This window comes from Ascaphus truei, chromosome 14 (assembly GCF_040206685.1).
Source record: "Ascaphus truei isolate aAscTru1 chromosome 14, aAscTru1.hap1, whole genome shotgun sequence".
Classification (NCBI taxonomy): Eukaryota; Metazoa; Chordata; class Amphibia; order Anura; family Ascaphidae; genus Ascaphus; species Ascaphus truei.
This window is the reverse complement of record NC_134496.1, coordinates 35,435,243-35,458,963: the sequence shown is the minus strand read 5'-3', so window position 1 is coordinate 35,458,963 and position 23,721 is coordinate 35,435,243. Positions and strand designations below refer to the sequence as shown.

General features: G+C 43.3%; 1 protein-coding gene across 1 annotated transcript in view; it reads left to right on the top strand.

The window, feature by feature from the left end:
• Window positions 1-2,217: 2,217 nt before the first annotated feature.
• Window positions 2,218-23,721, top strand: part of WWTR1 (WW domain containing transcription regulator 1) — a 63,245-nt gene continuing 41,741 nt past the window's right edge. The window contains exon 1 of the mRNA XM_075569416.1: window positions 2,218-3,194. Within this exon, the coding sequence (XP_075425531.1) occupies window positions 2,785-3,194 (410 nt within the window). The 5' untranslated portion in view covers window positions 2,218-2,784. The remainder of the gene's footprint in view (window positions 3,195-23,721) is intronic.

Sequence of the window (23,721 nt, the reverse complement as noted above, 5' to 3'; positions counted from 1 at the left end):
GGTTTGTGGGGTCCCAGCACCTCTCTATGCATCAGTCTTTCACTGGCCTAAGTGCATTAATAAAAGTGGTGGAACTGTGCCTAGTGTTAAAGAATAAATCCTGCTGAGGATTGCAGCCCTACTTGTCAGCAGAGTAATCTAATGGGAGCCACAGGTTTAGTGGGTTAACCTCTTTGCTGCCAGTAGGGTCTGAGAGCAATGTTGTCACATGGATTACTGCTGTGAAGTGCTATGTACATAGATGGCGCTGTATAAATAAAGATATACATAGAAAGGGATTAAAAAGTAATTTTTTTTAAAATCAGCTTTGAAAGATGACAATGTTTCCCTTTACTTTCAGATGCAATGTGGGACTTTGAACAGAGGGAAAGGGGATTTATTATTAATGTTTGTTTGCTCCACCTCAGTGATAAGGCCGTGTTTATGGATGCCCACTTCATGGGTACGAGCCAAATCGGAAAGGGAACAATGATAAGATAAGGACAGCGAGTTCGAACCAAAAGTTCAAGTTTCAATATTTACAAACACGGTCAGGACCAGCCTTGCAAAATGACTTAAAAAGGCTTATACTTAAGCTATTTTAAACATCTTCAAAAATGTGTTGTACAATACTCATGCTCTAAAAACAAAAATGAGGCAATTATTTTTTAAATAAAGCACGTGTTTTTAAAAAAAAAGTAAGTAGAACCTCCAGTTTGTAAATTAAAAACAAATGGTGGTATTTTACGTTTTTGTATATAACACAAACTAGTTGTACTCCTATTTTGTAAATACGAGTGGTACTGCAGACTAGCAACACATATGGACCGCTGGTCAAAGTCTGTTTTTTACCTCACTTTCCAAAATAAAATCTTCTGGTTAAATTTTTTTATATTTATACACACATAAATATTTTAGAAAATTGTGTAACAAGGAAACTATATACAGTATATATATATATATATATATATATATATATATACTGTATATATTACAAAGAACAGAGGCACTCCTTAAATTAAAGCAAAAAGCCATGGGCACGCATGGCCATGAATATGGAACATATATTGGCCATAGCGAAGCCCGGAGAAGTGATGATACAGCACCCGGTTGTACATCTGTTGTACTTATTGCACCTATCATTTTTCAATATAGAACCGTGTTGCTGTATCACCATTGCTCTGAGTTCGGTTTTGGAAATGTAAGATGTGTGTGTATGTATAAACAGGTGGTCCGCGCTTATCCAACGTTAATGCGTCCAACAGACTGCATTATGCAGCGTCGGATAACGCATTTGATGGACAGCGGGACGTCAGACACAGAGGACTCTCTGTATATATATACATATATATATACACACACACAAACACATCATCTTCAGCCCTTGTCAATGCTGGATGAAGGCCTCCCCAATGATATTACAGGTACAGCATTGTCTATAATTTGATGATACTATCGGGAATACCACAATGTTTTAATTTTCATCCCTAGAGTACCACTCATTTTATATACAAACTTACAATATCATTTTCTTTTTAGAGAAAGGGGATTTGTTTTAGAAAGCCTCTTTCCCTTCCTATTTTTTCAGGATAGAAAAATGCTATTTAAATCACAATATCACTGGTTTTCTGTAAGTCTCTCCAGTATGTGTATATAAATAAATAAATATATATATATAATTTTTTTCTAAAAAGGGGATGCACCTCAGGTCTTCCAAATTGTTTACATGTATTGTTACAATTATTTACGTTTCCAGAAAAGGGTGGACCTTTATCAAGATATAGGACCCTTGACAATAGTCCAGGTTTGGACCGAAACATCTATCATTGTTTGTATCAATAGATGTAAACACTTTGGAAGATCTGAGAGTGCATCCTCTCTTTGTAAAACTTCTGTTCAGATCGTGTCCCCGGCAATTTCTCTGTGTAAACCCCGAGTCACCCCCTTTCCATATTCTAATATAATATATAAATATAGATAAGAAAGTCATGTGTGCTCTCCGGCTCCAGTAAGAAAGAGTGTATAGAAAGTGATCTCTAGGCTGACTCCGGCACGTTTTCACCCACACGTGTAACCCGAACTGTACGTGGGAGTGAAAGCCTGAGGCTGTTGCCCTGTAAGGTAAAGTCCCGGTCTGTGAGGAGGAGGTTCAGTAGGGCAGGGCAAGCTCCGGCTGTTCTCCTTCCTACGCACAGATTGCAGCTCATGCATAATTCAGAGCAGGGAAGGAAAAAAAAAAAAAAGTTTCTGCCCAGAGACGCCTTGCCGTCCTGTACTGCAAGTTGACATTTTCTTTACTGTTGTTTGGGACAGCTCGTGTGAAGGCAGAAGCTGGGGGTGGGGGGGAAGCTGAGACCTGAACCATCCCAATGCAGATCTGTTAACCAGAAGGAAAACTTTTATTGAGCCATTTATTATTCGGGCTTCACTCTCTTCCCTGGGAGCTGATCCAGGTCAGGGACAGAGAAGAGATACTTTTCCCCTCTGTGACGTCACAATGAGAATGCTTCTGCACTTCATTGGAACTCTCAGACTCTCAACGTTCTAATTGTTCTTCCAAGTGCCAGTCTTCATCTTATTGTTATTGTTGTTATTATTATTGCTGTACAAGTCACTTTTGAAAGATCTGTTTAACTTTTTAATTTATATTTTTGTTGGGTGACGAAACCAACACCTCCCCCACTCCTCCCATTTGCTGTCCTATCTTGACACTAACTCCTAGAAGACTTTTTGTGGTTTGGGTGAGACGGGCTTGTATTCCCCCCACCCACCCCCCCTCCTTCCGTTTTTATTCGCACTGCGAGGATGAACCCGACTACAGGTCTTCCTCCACCGGGACAGCAAGTGATCCATGTCACCCAGGATCTGGACACCGATCTGGAGGCTCTGTTTAACTCGGTGATGAACCCGAAGCCCAGTTCATGGAGGAAGAAAATTCTACCCGAATCTTTCTTCAAGGAGCCTGATTCCGGGTCTCATTCCCGGCAGTCCAGCACGGATTCGGGCAGCCACCCCCCAAGGTTCGGGATTCAGCACGTTCGATCGCACTCGTCCCCCGCTTCCTTGCAGGTGGGCGCCGGTACCGGGGCCGCACCGAGCCCGGCTCAGCAGCACGCTCACCTCCGCCAGCAATCTTACGATGTGACCGACGAGCCCCCCCTTCCACCCGGCTGGGAGATGGCATTTACCCACACCGGCCAGAGATACTTCCTCAAGTAAGTGAGGAATCGGTGGGGAGGGGGGTAGGAATCTGGGATTCACAAATGTGACCCTTGTGTTACTTTCTCATATACATCTGTTTAACCTTTTCGTGGCCAGAGTGGACAGGAATGCTTTAACCCAGGAGTTCTGGAACTGTTTTTTGGTTGGGGGGTGCTGCACATACGAAATATGTTACATACATATATCACCATCTTGTAAACATGTACTAACCCAGAGGGGTGGGAGGTTCCAACCTCCCCCCCTTTGCTGCCAGAGATACTAGTAACGTAATGCAATGGCAGCAAAGGGGTTAAAATAGTAGGAAGAATTATTGTTGTCCATGAATCTATCAAATGTTGGAGGCGATGCGTCAGCGCTAGGAAAAGTTATGTTGACGACTGCACAGTATTCTTACTTCAAATGTAAGCATCTTGTCCTCCAATGGACACATATTGGTAGCCAGGTTTCCACCAACTCAGTCCTGGCAGAGGCTTTTCATGCAAATAAAACAGAAAAAATGCTGCCCGGATTTAGAATTCCCATTATAATCTGTGTGTCATTTATCTCTTCCCGTTACCCCTTCACAAATCGCCATCTGACGCTCACAGAGCTGGATTAGAGTATTGCTAACAGACGTTACATGAAAATGATTCTCTTTGCATTTATTATCATACTAATATTATTTATTATATTGCGCCAACAGTGAAACAACGCTGTACATTGAATTTTTCAGGAACAGGGAGTCGTTGACCGTAGAGTTTACAATTTAATTTTGGTGCTGGAGGAGGTAAAGTGACTTGCCCAAGGTTACAAAGCGAGGACGCTGGGACTCAGACTGGGGTCACCCTCTTCACAGGAAGTGACTACCACTGAAATACTGCTTCAGCCTGGTGGCTTCAAAATTGCCTTGATACGTGTATCCCCTCTTCAGTTCTTTGTGGTTATGCAATAGACTGGAGATTGTGTTTTTGGAACTGTTCCTTCCTCAGCTGAAAATTGATTACAACATTTTCCATATTCAGTTGACCATTACAATGGTAATTCAACTGTTGAAGTACTGTACATGATGTACACATAATTACACAATTAGTGTAAAAATAAGTGATCAACATTGGATGATGTGGAGACACCAACATATTCCAGAATGCAGTACCAATTGGGGTGGTGTATATTTGAGACTGCTTTTGAGTAGGCTTCTGCATGATTTTAATACAGGGTCTTCACACTAAAAGACCAAGAGGCACGGAGTAAATGCACTGTGCTTTTTTAAGTGTAGACACCCTGTATAAGCCTTTAGACACCTGGTTTCCTTCTGAGAACTGATGCAGCTTCATCCAGTGAATTACTTGCTGGAAGAGGCTGAGATGGGAAGTCAGATGATATCAGCAAGTTATGAGGATCCAAGTCTAGACCTAGTACTGTATACTGATATAGAAACATCATTGCAATCTCTGAAATCCGTTTGAGAATCTGATTGTCCATGTAGGTGCATAGATTGGGGTGTCCAACACCAGTTCCAAGGCTGCACAGAGCAGACCCAGAGTCTCTTCTTTTAGAGGCAATTGTCCCAACCGCAGGGACTCCTCCTCCCTTAGCATTGTCAAGGTGTTGTAAGCTGAGACATGTTTGGGCCTACTCATTTAAAAGCCTATACAACAGCAAGACATTGCTGTCCATGTAAAAAGGCATTTCAGCGTGCACTATGTGTCAATGTTTAAGCAGAGAAAGTGAACTTTGTGATAGGTCAGGCAGCCTCTAACTGGGAGATATGACACTAGAAATTTGGTTTCTAGCACTTTTATGACAGCAAACACTTCACAGAGCAGTCGATTTAGCAAAGGCTTTAATCTCTTCCACTTCACACATTCCTTAATCGCCACCTGTAAATAAATGGAACAATCTACATTTTCTCTAGTACGGTGGGTACAGATCGCTGCACTCAGTGGAGATGCGCTGGGGCGATGTCATCGGAAAAGTCTTTCAGCAGAGGTGAACTGAGGGTGAAAGTGTTCCATGAACCTCTGTTCTAGTTTGAGATAACTTATGTTCAGATACAAAACATGTCATAAGGCTGACGATCCATCAACCTTTTACTCCATGTTTGAATACAGTATTGTTGCACATTTTCACCAGTTTGTTAGACTAGAAATATGATATATATATATAATAAAAGTATCTTTGCACCCTACATCTGAACCTTTCTGCTGTAAACGTGGCCAACAACACATCACATATGGATGTCTGTCATTTTGAACATATATTTACTTGCCATGGAAATAGGGGTGACATGGAGAATAATTAATGAAATGTTGGGGTGCAGCTTTAAAAAGAGAGAGGAAAGTGCCCACTGAGGAGGAATTTTAGAGGTCTGCTACCTCAAGGAAGGCCCAATGTCACAATGTGAAAGAGAGAAAGACGAGACAGAGAACGGACATTGCAGGGGGCGATATACAATGTTTTCATCCTTGGAACGGAGTGTGAGCTACCTTGACAGATATCGTAATCCATTGGGGATGGCCAGTTGGGTTAGAGAGACTGTCACCGTTATGACCAGTAAAACAGTATTTGGGACAGTGAACTACTGGATAGATATATAAAATAGTATTTTGCAATGGCAGAGCTCCTTGTGAAGTCTTTTCTTCCCTTCAAGGTTCAACTTATATAACTGGCGCTTACCTTTTATTGTATGGGATGTGAGTGGGACCTCACTACGAGTTTTGTCTATCAACTACATGATAGTGGTTGTCTTGTGGTTAGAGCATTAGGCATCGTCCATGATAAGCGCTTGCTCGCTGAAGCGTGCTGACGCTCGCTCATGCTTGGCACTGAGCCCCTACAGCCGCAATTAGAGCGGCTTTAGTAGGGGCTCGCCTACGCTTCCGCAAGCGTGCGGAAGCGTAGGTCTTAGCAGATTTTGAAATTCACGCGCTTGCCGGAGCGCAGGGCCGGTCACGTGAGCGTTTCGCCCAATGAGGGCGAAACAGCTCCGTGACGTCACTAGCCCGCCCCCTGACGGCGCGCAGGGCAAGCAACCGCAAGGCCAGGGAAAGCACCCGCTTTCCCTGAGCCTCAGCGCGCCTCAGCACGCAAGCGAAGAGCCTGGCCGAGGCCTTAGCCTCTGATGTAAGAGCACTAGGTTTGAGATATGGGAAAGTCATTTTATCCCTCAACTCATGCACCTGGATTCACTAAGGTGCGATACAAGGTCTCGTACAGCGATCCTGCGATAATTGCCATTGACATGAATGGCAGTTAACGTTGGATCATGGCGCGGTAACCTGCATCACACCTTAGTGAATCTCCCGCATAGTGAACTTGAATGAGTGCTTTATTCCTTACTTTTCCTAATTGATGTCCAGTGCAGCAGCTCTACATAAAAGTACATATTTTAAAATAAAAGCACATTCATCCATTGCCAAAAATGAAAACCTCAACCCAACAAATTTGAGTTGTGAATATAATTTTATTTTCTGTTTCCTGACGATGGACAGCTACAAGACATTGAGTCTCCTACAAGCAAGACAAACTGTGACTATCATGTTGATTATGCAGAAAGTAATGTTAGCGATGGAGTAATAACATGAGCCATAAACAATTGTGGCGCCAGCGTGATGGCGAGATGTGAAAGATAATGTGATGGGGATACAGTGTGTGCAGACTGTACGTCCATTTACACTCGGGGAGAGATAAAAAGCAAAACAAAAGTGAGACGCATTTTCCTAGGACCACACTTTGTATATAATAGGGGGTGACCAACTCCAGTCCTCGAGCTACCAACAGGTCAGCTTTTAAGGATATTCCTGCTTCAGCACAGGTGGCTTAATCAGTGGCTCAGTCGAAGACTGATTGAGCCACCTGTGCTGAAGCAGGGATATCCTGAAAACCTGACTTGTTGGTAGCTCTTGAGGACTGGAGTTGGCCACCCCCTGTTGTATACAGTGGTTGAGGATTGAAAATGAACAAATTGTGGAATACATTTGGGGTTACCTTTAATATACTTTGCTACTGGGGAAGCAGCCTTAAAGTAGAAATGTTACCTAACGAATATGTTATCAGTGCTCATGAAGCTCGAGGCAGTGGCTTCCAACCTTCTTTTGGTAAAGGAACCCTGTGTGAAATTTCGAGGAACCCCAACCCTCTCTAATAGCGCATCTGAGATCAGATGCATTGTAAGGAACCCCAACCCTCTCTAATAGCACGTCTGGGATCAGATGCATTGTAAGGAACCCCAACCCTCTCTAATTTCCCTAGCCAATTCCAATCTGGCTTTCGCCCCAAACACTCCACCGTAACTACCCTGCTAAAAGTTTGCAATGAAATCCAGTGTGGAATGGAACGGGGACAACTCACTGGTGCAATATTCCTAGATTTTGCAAAGGCTTTTGATACTGTTGATCATGCTATCCTGCTTAACAAACTCCAGAGCTCTGGAATAGGGAAGCATGCTTTAAACTGGTTTCAGTCCTACCTATCAGGTAGATCCCAACATGTGTCCATCTCAGGCTCTAACTCCAACCGCCTGGATATCACCTATGGTGTCTCGCAAGGCTCTGTTCTGGGGCCCCTACTCTTCTCAGTGTCCATTAATGATCTTCCCACAGCTTGTAAGGAAGCCTCAATACACATGTATGCAGATGACACAATCCTATATGCACACAGCCATAGCCTCTCTGACCTTCAACACATACTTCAGTCTGACTTTTTGAGACTCGAAAACTGGATTTCCCAAAACAAACTGTTTTTAAACATTGAGAAGACTGTAACAATGGTATTTGGGACCAAGACTACATTTTTAAAGCTTCCAATGACTGAGCTCCAGATTAGAACCAACGCTAACACCACCCTAACCCATGTCACTAGTTTTAAATACCTGGGCATATGGTTTTACTCCCACTTAACATTCGGGATGCACATTGATACCCTGACAACCAAGACCTATGTCAAACTAGGGGTACTTACAGGAACAAATCCTCCCTAAGTCTCCTGGTCAGAAAGCGTATTGCACAGCAGATGCTAATGCCAATTATTGACTATGGAGACATAGTATATGGCTCGGCACCTCAAACCCACCTTAGCAAACTTGACACCCTCTACAATTCAATTTGTCGTTTTGTTCTCCAATGCAACTACAACACACATCACTGCGAAATGCTCAAAGAACTAGATTGGTCATCACTAGAGTCTAGGTGCAAAGTTCACCTTTGTTGTCTTGCCTTTAAATTCTTTATGGGCAAGCTACCCAGCTACCTGAACAAGCTCCTCACCCCTACCACTTGCAGCACTTATCACCTGAGATCAGACTCCAAAAGACTGTTCATGGTCCCAAGGCTCAACAAAGTATCTGGCCGTTCCTCCCTTCTCTTACCGTGCACCCCAAAACTGGAACAACCTACCAGAGACTCTTACATCCACCACCAGTTTAAGTTCTTTCAAATCTAAGGCTGTCTCACATTTTAATCTGGTCTGTATCTGTTTCATAAGCCCATAATATATATTTTCTTTAACTGTGCATGCAATGTCTTGTATATAATGTATACCCTGTTCATTTATGTAACTGTATTTGTAACCATGTATTATTTGTCTTAACTCTGTGCCCAGGACATACTTGAAAACGAGAGGTAACTCTCAATGTATTACTTCCTGGTAAAATATTTTATAAATAAATAAATAATAGCGCGTCTGAGATCAGATGCATTGTAAGGAACCCCAACCCTCTCTAATAGCGCGTCTGAGATCAGGTGCATTGTAAGGAACCCCAACCCTCTCTAATAGCGCGTCTGAGATCAGATGCATTGTAAGGAACCCCAACCCTCTCTAATAGCGTTTCTGAAATCAGATGCATTGTAAGGAACCCCAACCCTCTCTAATAGCGCGTCTGAAATCAGATGCATTGTAAGGAACCCCAACCCTCTCTAATAGCGCGTCTGAGATCAGATGCATTGTAAGGAACCCCAACCCTCTCTAATAGCGTGCCTGAGGTCAGATGCATTGTAAGGAACCCCAACCCTCTCTAATAGCGTGTCTGAAATCAGATGCATTGTAAGGAACCCCAACCCTCTCTAATAGCGCGTCTGAGATCAGATACAGTGTAAATTCTTCTGTATTTGGTCAAATTTTAAATATAGCCTGAACATTACAGGGAACCCTTTGGGGATGCACGGGGAACCCTTTGGGGATGCCTTGGTAACCCAAGGGTTCCTAGGAACCCTGGTTGAAAAACACTGGTTTAAATGAGTAAAAAAAAAATATCTGAGCCAGCTAGGTACAGTATTGCAAACAATCTGCTTTTAAATAGATATTTTCTTCTTTACACCATCAAATATAGCTTTTTTTTAACAGGCACTTGGTGATGGAACATTTGATTAAAAAAATTAAATAATGCATTTAGTTTACATCCTCATCACACAGTTTATAAATAATTAAATATTTCAGGAGTTTCTGTTTTTAGCGAAAATTTTATGTAAATACAACTATCTCAGGCCACTGCTTTATAACTTAATCCTGCTCAGTTTCATTTTGGAAACCATTTTGTTCGTTTGAGGCATGAGCCCAGTAGTAGCTCAAAGTATTCGTACCCAGAATTATGAAATTGTTATAATGTGTAAATTCTATATCATCTGAAGCGGTTTGGGGCTAAAAACTGTATGAGTGACCACTTCGGAGTATATGGAATTTACCCCTAAGCCTTAGCTCAATCAGATGGGTTTTACGATGCTCTAAGGATTTGCACCAATAATAAGGCCTGGGACAGGGTCAGCGCTTATGCGCTGACCCGTGCTGCTGCTCGGCACTGAGCCCCTGCAGCCGCAATGAGAGCGGCTTTAGCAGGGGCTCGCGCACGCGTCAGCACGCTTGGGGAAGCGTGTGTCTGACGGCGTTTTGAAAGTTCCCCGCTTGTCGGAGCGCAGGGCCGGTCACGTGAGCGGTTCACCCAATGAGGGCGAACCAGCTCCGTGACGTCACTGGCCCGCCCCCGGCCCGCCCCCTGATGGCGCCCTGTGTAAGGCCAGGCCCCCTGAGCCTCAGCACGTTTGAGAGGCACTATGTCCCAGGCCTAAAGCTAGGCCTCAATTGCACAACAAATGAGCATAATTTGGATTATGGAACAATATTTATTGAACGTTGCTCTCCACCTTTACAAAATAAGTGTCTGTTTCGTTTTAACTAAGGCTAGGTATATAAAAAAAAAGATTACTTTATTAATGCCTTTGTGTACAAGAGATCACATGTGTGTGTTTGTGTGTGTGTGTGTACAACATTTAGTTGAAGAATGAAGGGATAACAAACTTCATTTGGCCAATCAACTTACAGTTTAATTTTTAGTATCTCATGCATTGGTTTTGCACAGCTTCTCGATTTCCATTTATGGTTTTTCCACTTCAGAGGACTCTGCCTTCCCCCCTCCTCCATGCTATTGCATGATCGTTTTCCCTTTAATTTGTTTCTTTTTTTAAGGTCGTCTCACATGGTCCCAAAGTCAGCTGAGCCGAAATGCAGGGAGGGGAGAAGCAAGTGTCCCAGAGTGGTCTTTCTATAATTATAACAAGACTCACATTAGAGGTCGAGAGACAACTGCCCCACACAGTTGCTAGAGCTGCTTCGATTTACAATCTTGCGTTTGAAGTGGTGATCAGTGGAATGCCATGAAGCCAGTCTTCACATAGCAGATGCTTCCTCTCCAAAGCAACAGCAGAGACAAATAGGGGCAGTAGTCCATCCTAATTTTAATGTGATATTTTCACATCTGTGGGTAGTAGCCAGTTGACACACATGACATTTTTACCAATCCATCCATTCCAGCTTCCTCTGTCCCGTTTTACAAATGATCCGTACTTGTCTCTTGATCACATCACTGGTTGTTTAAATATTCCGAAGATTACTATTATGAAAAAAAAATACCCGTGTCATGTATGTATATTATACAGGCATACCCCGGTTTAAGGACATTCACTTTAAGTACACTCGCGAGTAAGTGCATCTCGCTCAATAGGCAAACGGCAGCTCACGCATGCGCCTGTCAGCACGTCCTGAACAGCAATACCGGCTCCCTACCTGTACCGAAGCTGTGCGCAAGCGGGGAGACTATAGAGCCTGTTACAAATGTGTTATTTACATCAGTTATGCACGTATATGACAATTGCAGTACAGTACATGCATCGATAAGTGGGGGGAAAGTAGTGCTTCACTTTAAGTACATTTTCACTTTACATACATGCTACGGTCCCATTGCGTACGTTAATGCGGGGTATGCCTGTACACTACATGTTACAGCTGCAAAGTGGCCACAAACACGATAATCGAGAAATAGCCGATTAAGAGTTTGATCAAGAGTTCAAGAACAAGTGCAGCTTCGGATGACCGTGTGCAATTCACTTTTATCTCCTGCGTCTCAGACACAAGATGATAAAACTTTCGGTCTGTGGAATAAATGTTCTTGGATTATTTATCCATGTTGAGCGCTGCTGTATTTGTACGTGTACTTGTACCGTATGAGAATAGAAAATGAATATTCCTGAGAGCCGTGCTTCCCAACTCCAGTCCTCAAGAACCCCCCAACTGGTCAGGTTTTAAAGAATATCCCTGCTTCAGCACAGGTGGTTGAGTGAAAATGACTTGGCTACTGATTGAGCCACCTGTGCTGATGCAGGGATATCCTTCAAACCTGACCTGTTGGTGGCCCTTGATGAATGGAGTACCCCATGTATAGAGATTTACCACTTTGACATTGTCTAGCAGTGATCACTTGTGTCACCATGTGACTTGCCCAGCTCACTCACTGTCCATTGGTCTGACAATGTCCCATATGACACAGGTATCACTGGGGATATATCTGTGTGTCGATATAAATTGTAGTAACCTGGGATGGGTGGCTTTTTAAAACTGAGGAAAAATACTTAATATTGAAGATATACTCGTGTTATCCGCAAGAGGTTGCCAATGTCTTGCAAAATATGTATAGTAGTTATGGACATGGTTTGTACTCCGTTAGGCCTCGGCCATGGTTCTGGCGGGCGGGCGGAGGCGCGCTGAGGCTCAGGGAAAGCGGGAGCTTTCCCTGGCCTTAGACAGCGCACCGCCCGGAGGCGCGTCGGGGGTGTGTCGGCGGGCGGGCCAGTGACGTCACGGAGCTGGTTCGCCCTCATTGGGCGAACCGCACACGTGACCAGCCCTGCGCTCCGGCAAGCGGGAAAATGAAAAAATCCCCTAAGACCTACGCTTCCGCAAGCGCGCAGAAGTGTAGGCGAGCCCCTACTAAAGTCGCTCTCATTGCGGTTGTAGGGGCTCAGTGCTGAGCGGAAGCGCGCCTCCGCCCGCAAGCACTATCCATGGATGCGGCCTTCGCTTTGACCAAGTTCTTTTGTCGCCTGCTGAGAATATAGAGGAATAGGACGTAAACGCCCAATTTTTAACATTACAGATTTATCGGGAACCTTAGGTACAAAGTATAAACTTACATGATTTTACTCCAGTCACGAATCCAAATTCCTGTTTTGAAGCCGTAGTTTCATGTGCCCGTTACTTGCTTTTAATAAATGGAAGATAAAGTAGCACTTTGTCTGACCAGTCTAATTGCAGCAGATGATTACTTTCAATTTCGGGGGCACCATATTATCTCATAACTTTATAATACATGAGGTTATCCCAGGGGTGTTTACAAGAAGGGTCCCCCAGTGATGCACACTGTCACGCAGAAGGACCCTTTTTGGAGGATCCACAGGGGACTCTTTGTAAATATTTGACTGTAACCAGCTCCCTGATAGCACCCCTCCAGTTACCAGTTATTGCATGCTGAGCAGGCACCCCTCCTACCATCATATCCCAGGGGTGGGCAACTGAAGTCCTCAAGGGCCACCAACAGGTCAAGTTTTAAGGATATCCCTGCTTCAGTCTTTGACTGAGCCACCTGAGCTGAAGCAGGGATATCCTTAAAACCTGTCCTGTTGGTGGCCCTTGAGGACTGTAGTTGCACACCCATGGCTTAGCTGATCATTTTTTTCAAAAGTCTTCAATTTTCCGTGTAATTATTGACGAATAAAACATTTTTCTACATGGAGCGCCTCCATAACCATAATACCACGGGTTCATCGCAGTGTTATCTCAAAGTTGTGCGCATGAGATTCCTTCAGTGGTGTTTGAACTCCTTGGTCAGTGTTCTACCCCCGGACTAAAGAGTGGCTGATTTTTAGGTGGTATTGCTGCTTTTTAAATCCCTTTCCTGAAAGGAGCCAGTAGGATGACGTAAATTGGTTCATTGGCAGGGCCTCTGGTGGTGAAGAGGTTACAAGCCAATGATAAACTTGTGTGTTCGATGCTTGAAAAAGTAGGAATTTCGAGCTCATGACTGGGAGACAGCCAGTAGTGCGCATAGAGCACCCATTGTTCTTAGTATTTGTCTCTTGCTTACATTTTAATAATTATTGAGTTGCTGGTGATTATTAACTGAGATTATGTTTTAACATTGAGAAAAGAAGTGCATTCCGGGGCTATAGAGGACAACATGATACTGGCAGTCGCTGTCATAAGTTGGCAGGACCTTTTGTAGGTGGTTTCAGAAAGTTGTTTGCTTGGCACACACATAATGTGCTTTAGTCTTCATTTCAGGGAAGAATAATTCAGTCTGTCTGACTTACATAGAACTTGGTCATATTGAATTCTACATAAGAACGTCAAAACTCTGTACTAGGCCAGACCAGGAAATCAGGGCTCCAACCTTCAATAGGGAACATCAGTGGAATTTACTGGGTGAGTTAAGATCCAAGTACAGTGTACCTATGGGCAGGGCAATCACTTCTTGGAATTATGATTAAAGCTTTTCCATAAGGCTTAACCGGTTTACATGAACCAGCAGTATATTGGAGGCATAGTCGGGCGCTGATCTACATGTGCAATCTAGCTTGTAGAACATACTGTATGTAGGTGCTTCCAAGCCAATGGAGTTCTATTGGCAAATACAACTAGAACCTGGGTATTTATTTATACATACTTATAGAGGAACACACAAGATGAGGAATATTTCCCTTTGATGCAACTAATTTTTTATTTTTTCAAGTAATAACTGTATGTCATCAATTCTTTGCTGATCTAATTAGCGGAAGCTTTCTAGCTTGAACCAATGGGTGCAGGAGACATAAGGAAGCTTCCCTCAGCTTCCACACTGGGAGAAATGGGTACTGCTGGTACTAAATAAGGGCAAGACCCCAAAACATTTACAGTACCCCAAAACATTTACAGTACCAACTAAATGGGTACAGACGGAGTGTATGCATCACATTGCAGACATGTCAACTGTCACTGACGCTGTGTCGGTCTCATTCAATTTAGCATGAGCAGTCTCGTACACTTCAATTGACGTTCATCCAGTGCTTTTCCAATTAAACACAATTTCTCTGCCACAGCCCCCAAATCTGCACTGATTTCTGTCATTGGAGGTTGACATCTGACACTGCTCAGAATGAGAGGACATGAGTTTGTAATCTGTCTTCCAGAAGGTTGCAATCCACTATAGTCTGTTTTGAAAGAATAATATATATCTTTTTATGAATGCCATCTTTCAGAAAACTGTTATAAGCTCATGCAGCTAAAATGATCCCTTTATTTTTTTTATGTATGTATATATTTTACATTAGTGATAACCCCTTTGCTGTCAGAGGGCCCAGTAATGCATTGCAATCCCAGTGAAAATGTATATATTTTTGTAACATGATTGGGACTGGAGGGGTCCCCTGGATCTGAACATATTATTTTCCGCTCCGGGGCTCCCCTCTGTTCTGAAATACTTACTGGTGAAGCTACCAGTGTTACTTGTTTCTCCAGGGGATTTAAATGGCCGTCCAATAGGAAGCAGCAATGGATAATGACGCAGCTTCCTATTGGCTCGTGGGACACACATTTGGAAGCCATTTTTTTCCTTTTTGATAGAGATATAAAACCGGTAAACTTCACCTGTATCTCAGGAACAGTGGCGCCCCAGAATGGGGGTGCCAGGTGGCTTCTCCAAAAATACTGGACTCAATGGTCAAAGGAGTGACGTGCTCGAGACACATACAGACAAATCTCCATGCTGTTTCCTCCTCTCCTTGGCCCCACCCCCGGCTCCTGACACCTCCTCCTGATTGGCTGCAATACTAAGCCCCCTAGCAACAGCCCTGCTCTCTCCCTGCTCAGGGAAATCCCACGGCCCCCCAAGCCGGTCAGATCACTATGTCCAGAGAGTTAATATCGGACACATACATGTCCAGTATTACCTCTCATTTATTACTGGACAGAGTGTCCAAATAAAGGACAGTCCGGTTCAATACTGGACACCTGGCAACCCTACTCCAGAGCTGAAAATAGCGAGATTCGGCTGCGGAAAACGTTCTGGTTTCCAACCCTGTTACAAAAAAACAAATGCTAAACAAAACGAGAGCCAGGTTTGCAGCTTTAACAAGAAACTTGTCAAAATAAAGAGTGGGTCATTATATATATATATATATATATATATATATATATATATATATATATATATATATATATATATATATATTACCGTTCCAAGGATTGGTAAACAAGAGACAGCACTCAATGTTGAAAATCAAAGTGTATTAGTGATTTTCAACATTGAGTGCTGTCGAAAGCTTTTTGGGTGGAATTGTAACTGTACTACAAAAATTGGTTGTAAGCTGGTGCCTAGGGATGCTAGGTGGCTTGTCCAAAAATACTGGACACAATGGTGAAAGATGCAACACCCCCCTCCCCCCGCCCCCCTAATACATATAAAATATACCCCCACCTCCCCAATCAAATTCAGATTTACCTTGGGGATGGTGTCAGGTCGGGCATGGTGGCTGCGGATGGGCGGAGAGGGGGGGCCGTTGGCTGCAGATATGAGGGGGATGGGCCGGTGGCAGTGGAGAGGGAGACAGTCGATGCGGAGGGGGGGCAATGGATGCGGGGGGGCTGGCGGCTGGTCAGAGCAGTTGCCGCCATGCCCGGCTCTCCCCCGCTGCAGGCTTCGCTTTCCTTTTCTGTCCCACGCCGAGGTGTCTGAGGCTGACGCGCGCCGGGCCTCCCTCTCACGTGCACTGGAAGCCCAGCTGACTTCTGGCGCGGATGTCCGAGGACTTGGCACGCGTCAGCCTCAGACACCTCGGCGTGGGACAGAAAAGGAAAGAGAAGCCTGCAGTGGGGGAGAGCCGGGCATGGCGGCAACTGCTCTGACCAGCCGCCAGCCCCCCCGCATCCACCGTTCGGAGAGAGGTAATATAACATACATGTCTGGTATTACCTTTCATGTTATACCTGACGCAGGGGCAAAATACCGGGCTGTCCGGTTCAAAACCAGACACCTGACAACCCTACTGGTGCCTCTGGGCCTAAAGAACCATTTTGTATGTATATCTTGATGAGTGCTCGAGGTCTATTTTGGTCGTGAATCCAAACTCGCTGGATAAAAAGGGCCCATGACCGCTCTGTGTTAGCATGTTGTAACTTGATTCCAGCTGCTGCAGTTAAAGTCACAGATCGAGTTTACTGATGCCGCATATACAAAGTGTGCTGTGTGCTGTAAAAACAAGTTTTGGCCCAGCACACAAGCGTGCAGATTTAAGACACGATGCACAAAGTTGACGTTTTTTTTTCTTCTTCTTTTACATAATTTTTTTCCTCCCCACGTAGGAAACCCACAGACAGTTATGCGGCATAACCTGTAAAGTTAGTTTTTACCCCCTTTCCCTATAGCACAGTAGCGAGATATTGTGGTTTATTTCGTGCATTGGAAGACGATTGTGGATCAGCGCTGTTTTCGCACAAAAGCAGGGTCTTTGCATTATAGGCCAGGGGTGGCCAAATGCCATCCTCAAGGGCCACCAACAGGTCAGGTTTTAGGATATACCTGCTTCAGCTCAAGTGGCTGAATCCGTGGCTCTGTCGACAGAGCCACTGATTCAGCTACTTGTGCTGAAGCAGGGATATCCTGAAAACCTGACCTGTTAGTGGCCCTTGGACTGCAGTTGGCCACCGCTGCATTAGGCATACGAATGGTTAAAAAATAGAGCCTACGTAAAGTTGCTCATCTTGGTCACACAGACTTCAGTGTGAAACGATTCTCAGATTCTCTGCTTAGATTTGTGGTTTTTGGCACCATAATTGGGCTCCAAGCTTTATGAAAACTATCACATGTACAGTCTGTATTTTCAGTGCTGTGTGTCAATTATGGTATATGGTGTATATGGTATATGGTATATACACCGTAAACGACATTGCTTCATCTTTTATAAGGTAAGGAGCGATGCCTTGTGCAGATTCAACTTCAACTGGACGGCAACCCAATCGAGCGAGTGGACACGTTCAAATACCTAGGGTCTTTTATTGATAGCCAAAGCATAGCAGTGTGTCAACTGCCAGTGTGATTGATATATATATATATATATATATATATATATATATATATATATATATATATATATATATATATATACATACACATACACACACACGTCATTAACACTTTTGTTTCCTGTTTCTTTAAGTTTATAGTTTTTTGTATTTTTTTTAATGCAGATTTGGGGTTTTGAGGCTCTAGCGGAGAAGATTATTTCGTGCATCATGTACATCACCGCCGAGTGATTTCTACTCCCCAGCCGACATTTCCAGGGGAGTCTGCGGTGCAATGTGCTACATTGTGTCGTGGTTTTATTGAACCTACATGCTCTGGATTTACATTTTACCCGATGGTTCCAGGCCATTGGGACCAATCGTTATCCCATTGCAACCTCTTTTTCTAATAGGCAAAAATAAAGTCCCAGAATGCTTTGAGACTAAAATATGAAGCCAATTGACTTTGTGCTGCTTAAAGCGGCACAATGGTGGTGACCCGTTTAAGGCGTGAAATCTGTCATTGAGGTTTTTTTAGGCAGCTTTAAATATTATTTCAAGGGTTTGTTTGTAAACATGATGAGCTAACTGTTGGGAGGGCGTCGATTTCCTCTTGCTACTCCCTTTTGTCTAATGTGTGTTCAACAAAAGTTTGCACGGGCAACCCCGCCTCCCTCCCTTCCTCGCTAAGGAGAGGCTGGGGTTAGGGTAGAGGAAAAACTTGATTGACAAACACTCCCCCCCACTAAGAGTTCCCACAGACAAATAATGTGTGCCTTTTTCCCAAAGAAAATAAGCTGTTGCTTTAATCATGGTGACATGTGTTTAAGAGAGCCAGTTGTATGGCACAAAAAATTTTTGCCAAGTGGTTTTTGTCATCTGCCAGGGATTGCTCCTTTTTGATATCATTATCCCATTTTGAATGGCATTCAAAGCTATGATTTTCCTTCCCTCCCTTTTGTAGGGGAGCCGTGAAATGTGTCTGAACAAAAGACTGGCATTCTAACTTTCAGTTACTGTAACTCTGGTAAAATAAAACATAAATCAGCCTGTCGTTGCCACATGACCGACTATTTTTGTCGTGCTTTTTTTTGTGGCCTGGCAGTGAAAGGGTGCTACACGGTTGATGACATTAGGTCAGTGTTGTAATGTTGAAACCGCGTCTCACTACAAGCAGCTTTGGATTGCTTTCTCCATTCAATGGACAATTTCATGGTTAGACCTGACTCACTTCCTGTTCGAATATGTCCTGGATGGAGTGGGGGAAAAAAAAAAAAAAAACCTGTTTGTTTCACTCAAGACTTGTGGGTCTTACCCATCATACCTTGTGTTTGCTTCTGGAGGTTATTAAAGGACAAGAGCGTCTTTGAAGCAGCGTGTGTTAGAACTAAGAGCCCTTGCGTGACTAGCAGATATAAATTGCATGGAACCAATTAAAGCAAAAGGAAATATCATGCCGGCCAAATTTAAACCTACAAACCCGTGGCTCTGATTAATACTTTTTTTCTCTTCTTCTTGCTTCATAAGAAGGGAGTAATTTTGAACGTTTGATTTAATCAATCCCTAATGCTCTCCTAATAGTCATGCCAGATGTAGGAACTTCTTTTTTTTTTTTTTGTGATTTTAATATTTCAGTGATCATTGGATCATACATTACATCTTGGATTGTTTTTACCATAGTTCGACAAAGGCAAACCAAGATTAGTCATCTTACATTAGGATAACGGGCAGATTCAGCAGAAACACAGGCTGCATTAATATTTTCTTGGCTAGTTGTATACAAATGCTAGTACACAACTTGCTGCTTGTCTGGAGAAGATACACACCAAGTCAGCAAATGCAAACTAATTCTGCAAGCTCATGATTGCATACAAACGTGTTCGGACACGGGACCTGCCACACATTGACCACTGTTGGGCATGGGGGAAGAGGAAAGCTTTAATTCACTTCTTAAAGCTTGCAGTCATTACTGGGAATTCTTTTTAGAATAACTTTCCTTGTGGCCTACTGAAGGTTATGGAAAGAGAGCTTTATGAATAGACAATATAAGCCTCTCAGTTAATTAGAGACCTGCACTAACGACTGCACAGCGGAAGGTGTAATAAACTCCGTCCTTACCTGTCATTTGTCATTGCTAATGGACTGAGTGTATAAAAAATGAACAGGCTGTTTCCCCACTCGGGCTAGCTTGAAAAACTGTGAAGCTTATTTTTTATTTTATATTTCATTAAGAATTATTGGGCACAGTGTTGGATCTAATCACATGGATACTTTGCACACGGTTTCACATTGGCTCATTTTGAAATGCAGACAGCTACCCTATTTTGTCCACCGTTCTATCTGCTGCCACCTGTTCCGGGCGAGCAAAAGTCTTGTGGTCACTGAGAGTGCGTTCTGATGCCATGTCCACATTACTATGTGCTTCCCGCTGTCACTGCATGACCACAGCTAGTTGGGAGCACTGTCTGCAGTTTAGAAGTCTCTGCTTGTTCTACGCGCGCCCGCACCTACGCGAACGCGCATGCACGTGCCGCACACTTTTTGTGTGTTCAGTCCGTGCTGTCGGGAGCGACAGGTTTGCAGTGTGTGTGTGTGATAATGGTGAAAGGCGGGGTTTGAGGACCTGCCTAAGACATGCAGATGAGCATACAGTTGTATTTGCATATTTGCTTTCCTGTGGAGGGTTTTTGTCACTTTTTTTACTCACCATAACTTAACTCAGTATTATGGTATAGCCTATCCCATAGCCTCTCTTGCATTCCCAGTAGAATCAACCCCACACTGATGAGACCCATCAAGGTCGAAACAGCTGTCTGTGGGTGGTTTTCTGGGAATGCACCTTAACCCTGGCTGTGCTCAAAGCTGTGACCATGCAGCAAGCTTAAGCCTATAGGGAACCATGTTAAAAATGGTTATTGAGGCAAAAAGTGACTCTGTGTGCTCATTTGCATGTCATTTCCCAGAATCCCTTGCTGCAGTGGAAGTGCTGTATGCTGGGTGATAATGGGGAAAGGCAGGGTTGCAGACCTGCCTAAGACATGCAGATGAGCATACAGCTATATTTGCATATATATATATATATATATATATATATATATATATATATATATATATATATATATATACATATATATATATATATACATATATGTATATTTACATGTAGATTGTGTTATTATTTTATTATATATTTTTTTAATTATTTATTAAGATTGTATATATACATACATACATTGTAGCGGTGCGAATACTTAGTTTTCTGAGTATTCCCGGCTCCACGCTCGCTGCCGCTAGCGTCCCTAGCATACAATGGCTGGCTAACCGCAGCCAACTATAACTGCCGCACGCGCGCATGGCGCAGCACGCGCCCCCACTATATTACGGGCCTTAGGGCTGTTCTATAGTGTGCGCGCTTGCTATGCCGTGCGTGCGCGCGGCAGTTATAGTTGGCTGTGGTTAGTCAGCCTTTCTATAATAGGACCGCGCGCGCACGGCAGTGAGGGTGGAACCGGCCGGCAGGTGGGAAGAGTAGGAAAATAACGTTTCCGCTCCGCTGTGTGTGTGTGTGTGTGTGTGTGTGTGTGTGTGTGGTGTTTAGAAAGGTTTAATAAAGTAAAATACATCCTAATTCATGCTGGGGTAAAAACACATTTACATACGCAAGTACATATACATATATATATATAGTCAGATAAGGCAGTTGGCACTCCAATAGGTGCTGGTAAGCCACAGGTGCACGTCCCATATAGAGAATGTAGTTATACGTTACCGTTCCAAGGATTGGTAAACAAGAGACAGCACTCAGTGTTGAAAATCAAAGTGTATTAGTGAAAGCAAAAATACATCCAGAAACCCAACGTTTCGGTCCTACAGAATGGGACCTTCCTCAGGGGGATACAAAGGGGGAAGGTCCCATTCTGTAGGACCGAAACGTTGGGTTTCTGGATGTATTTTTGCTTTCACTAATACACTTTGATTTTCAACACTGAGTGCTGTCTCTTGTTTACCAATCCTTGGAACGGTAACGTATAACTACATATATATATATATATATACATACACACACACACACACACACACACACACACACACACACACACACACACAGTGACACACACACAAACACACAGTGACACACACACAAACACACAGTACCTTCCAAGACTGTCGCTCACAGCATACACACAAAAAGCGTGCGTCACGCGCGTTCGCACTGCCACACGCGCACGCACGCAGACTATATTACGGGCCTTACTGGTCCAACACAAGATTGTGACACTCAGAGAGATGAAACACGGTCGTATTGTTCCAATAAAAGGTCTCTGGTTACTTAGCTTTGTCCCGGATCACTAGAACTCTATCTACACTGCTACTCAAACACAATGTATTGCAGAGAAATCCATTGTTGACATGTGCCAGATAGTCTACATGTCAAGATTCTGCTAATATGCTTAGGCAAAAACATATTTATAAGAGGTAAGTAAAAGGCCATTCTTTTGAGAAGCAGAAAGCACTGTGTAGGAGTATAGTACAAAAGATGGGTTGTTTCCAACTGGATTTGCAGCCATTTCTTTTTTCCATTTCTTTGCATTTCCTCCATCATAAATTTCTCCAGGCCCAAGGAAGACTGCCTGGAAACAAGGACTAATGTGATGAAATACAGTTTTTATTCTCTGCTTAGTATGCTCATATCTAAAGCGTTAAACAAGGGCTGGACATAAATGTATTTTTCGTTTTTCTCTACCACTACTACCACTACTACTACCACTACTAGCTGTTATTCTAGTTCAGTTTTTTTTTTTTTTAATCCTTTGTTTGGTCAAGGAATCGTGAAATTCTGAGGAACCCCAGCCCTCCCTAATAGCGGGTCTGAGATCAGAAGCTTTGTAAGGAACCCCAACCCTCTCTAATAGCGCGTCTGAGATCAGATGCATTGTAAGGAACCCCAGCCCTCTCTAATAGCGCGTCTGAGATCAGAAGCTTTGTAAGGAACCCCAACCCTCTCTAATAGCGCGTCTGAGATCACAAGCTTTGAAAGGAACCCCAACCCTCCCTAATAGCGGGTCTGAGATCAGATGCATTGTAGTAAAGAGAGACGGGAGAAACAGAGGGGAGGGACAAGAGAAGCAGGGGTGTGGTGTTGGGTTGGGTTCACAATCTAATTCTGGGGTTCCTTAACAAAAAGAGGTTGAAAACCACTGACTCAGTAGCAGCTACTTCTTCCTTCCCTGTGTCCAATATTAATATACAACCCTTCTGTCCGATACATTAGTGACTTCTCCATTAGCATAGTCATTTCAGAGAGATGGGGCAGGTTAAATTTCAGGAATTTGTCTACGTACAACTAATGTTTTGGAATCAACAGACCTGCCCCATGTCTGTGTCTATATGCAGTTTCTCGTGGTTCTTTGTTGACATATGTCAGGGCTTCAAAGTAACTACTGTATACTTGTGTTGTGCCAAAACTTGGGAACAATAGTGGGAGAAGATAGGGAATCATCTCTCATTTGAAAGTCTGTTACTCCTAACTACAGATCCCAGAATATGCTTTTTCTGCAGTCTGTGATAAGAACAAAGTTGCTATCTTCTGATCACCTTTTGTGATGGTTTAGCTGTAGCTTTAACACAGTGCAGCACCGACTGGGTTGTTATCAGATCATTCCACCCTGCACATCCTTGAGGCAAGAAAACATCTTCCACTTTTAGCCCCTCCAGGCTTTCAGACAAGAGATGTCCAATCATTCCCACCTCTGAGGCTTTGGGTGAACTATACTAGTTGTTTATCATCAGATCCTTTTTCCGTATGGGGCCTTGGTGAAGATCAAGGGTTGGTTGTCAACTCATGTTCCATTGTATTGTATTGTATGTCTTTATTTATATAGCGCCATTAATGTACATAGCGCTTCACAGTAGTAATACATGTGGTAATCAAATAAATAACAGATAATATAAATAACAGATCATGGAAATAAGTGCTTTAGACATAAAAGTAACATTAAGGAAGAGGAGTCCCTGCCCCGAGGAGCTTACAGTCTAATTGGTAGGTAGGGAGAACGTACAGAGACAATAGGAGGGAGTTCTGGTAAGTGCGTCTGCAGGGGGCCAAGCTTTATGTATCATGTGTTCAGAATATCCACAGTGCTATTCATATGCTTCTTTAAGCAAGTGGGTCTTAAAGGTGGATAG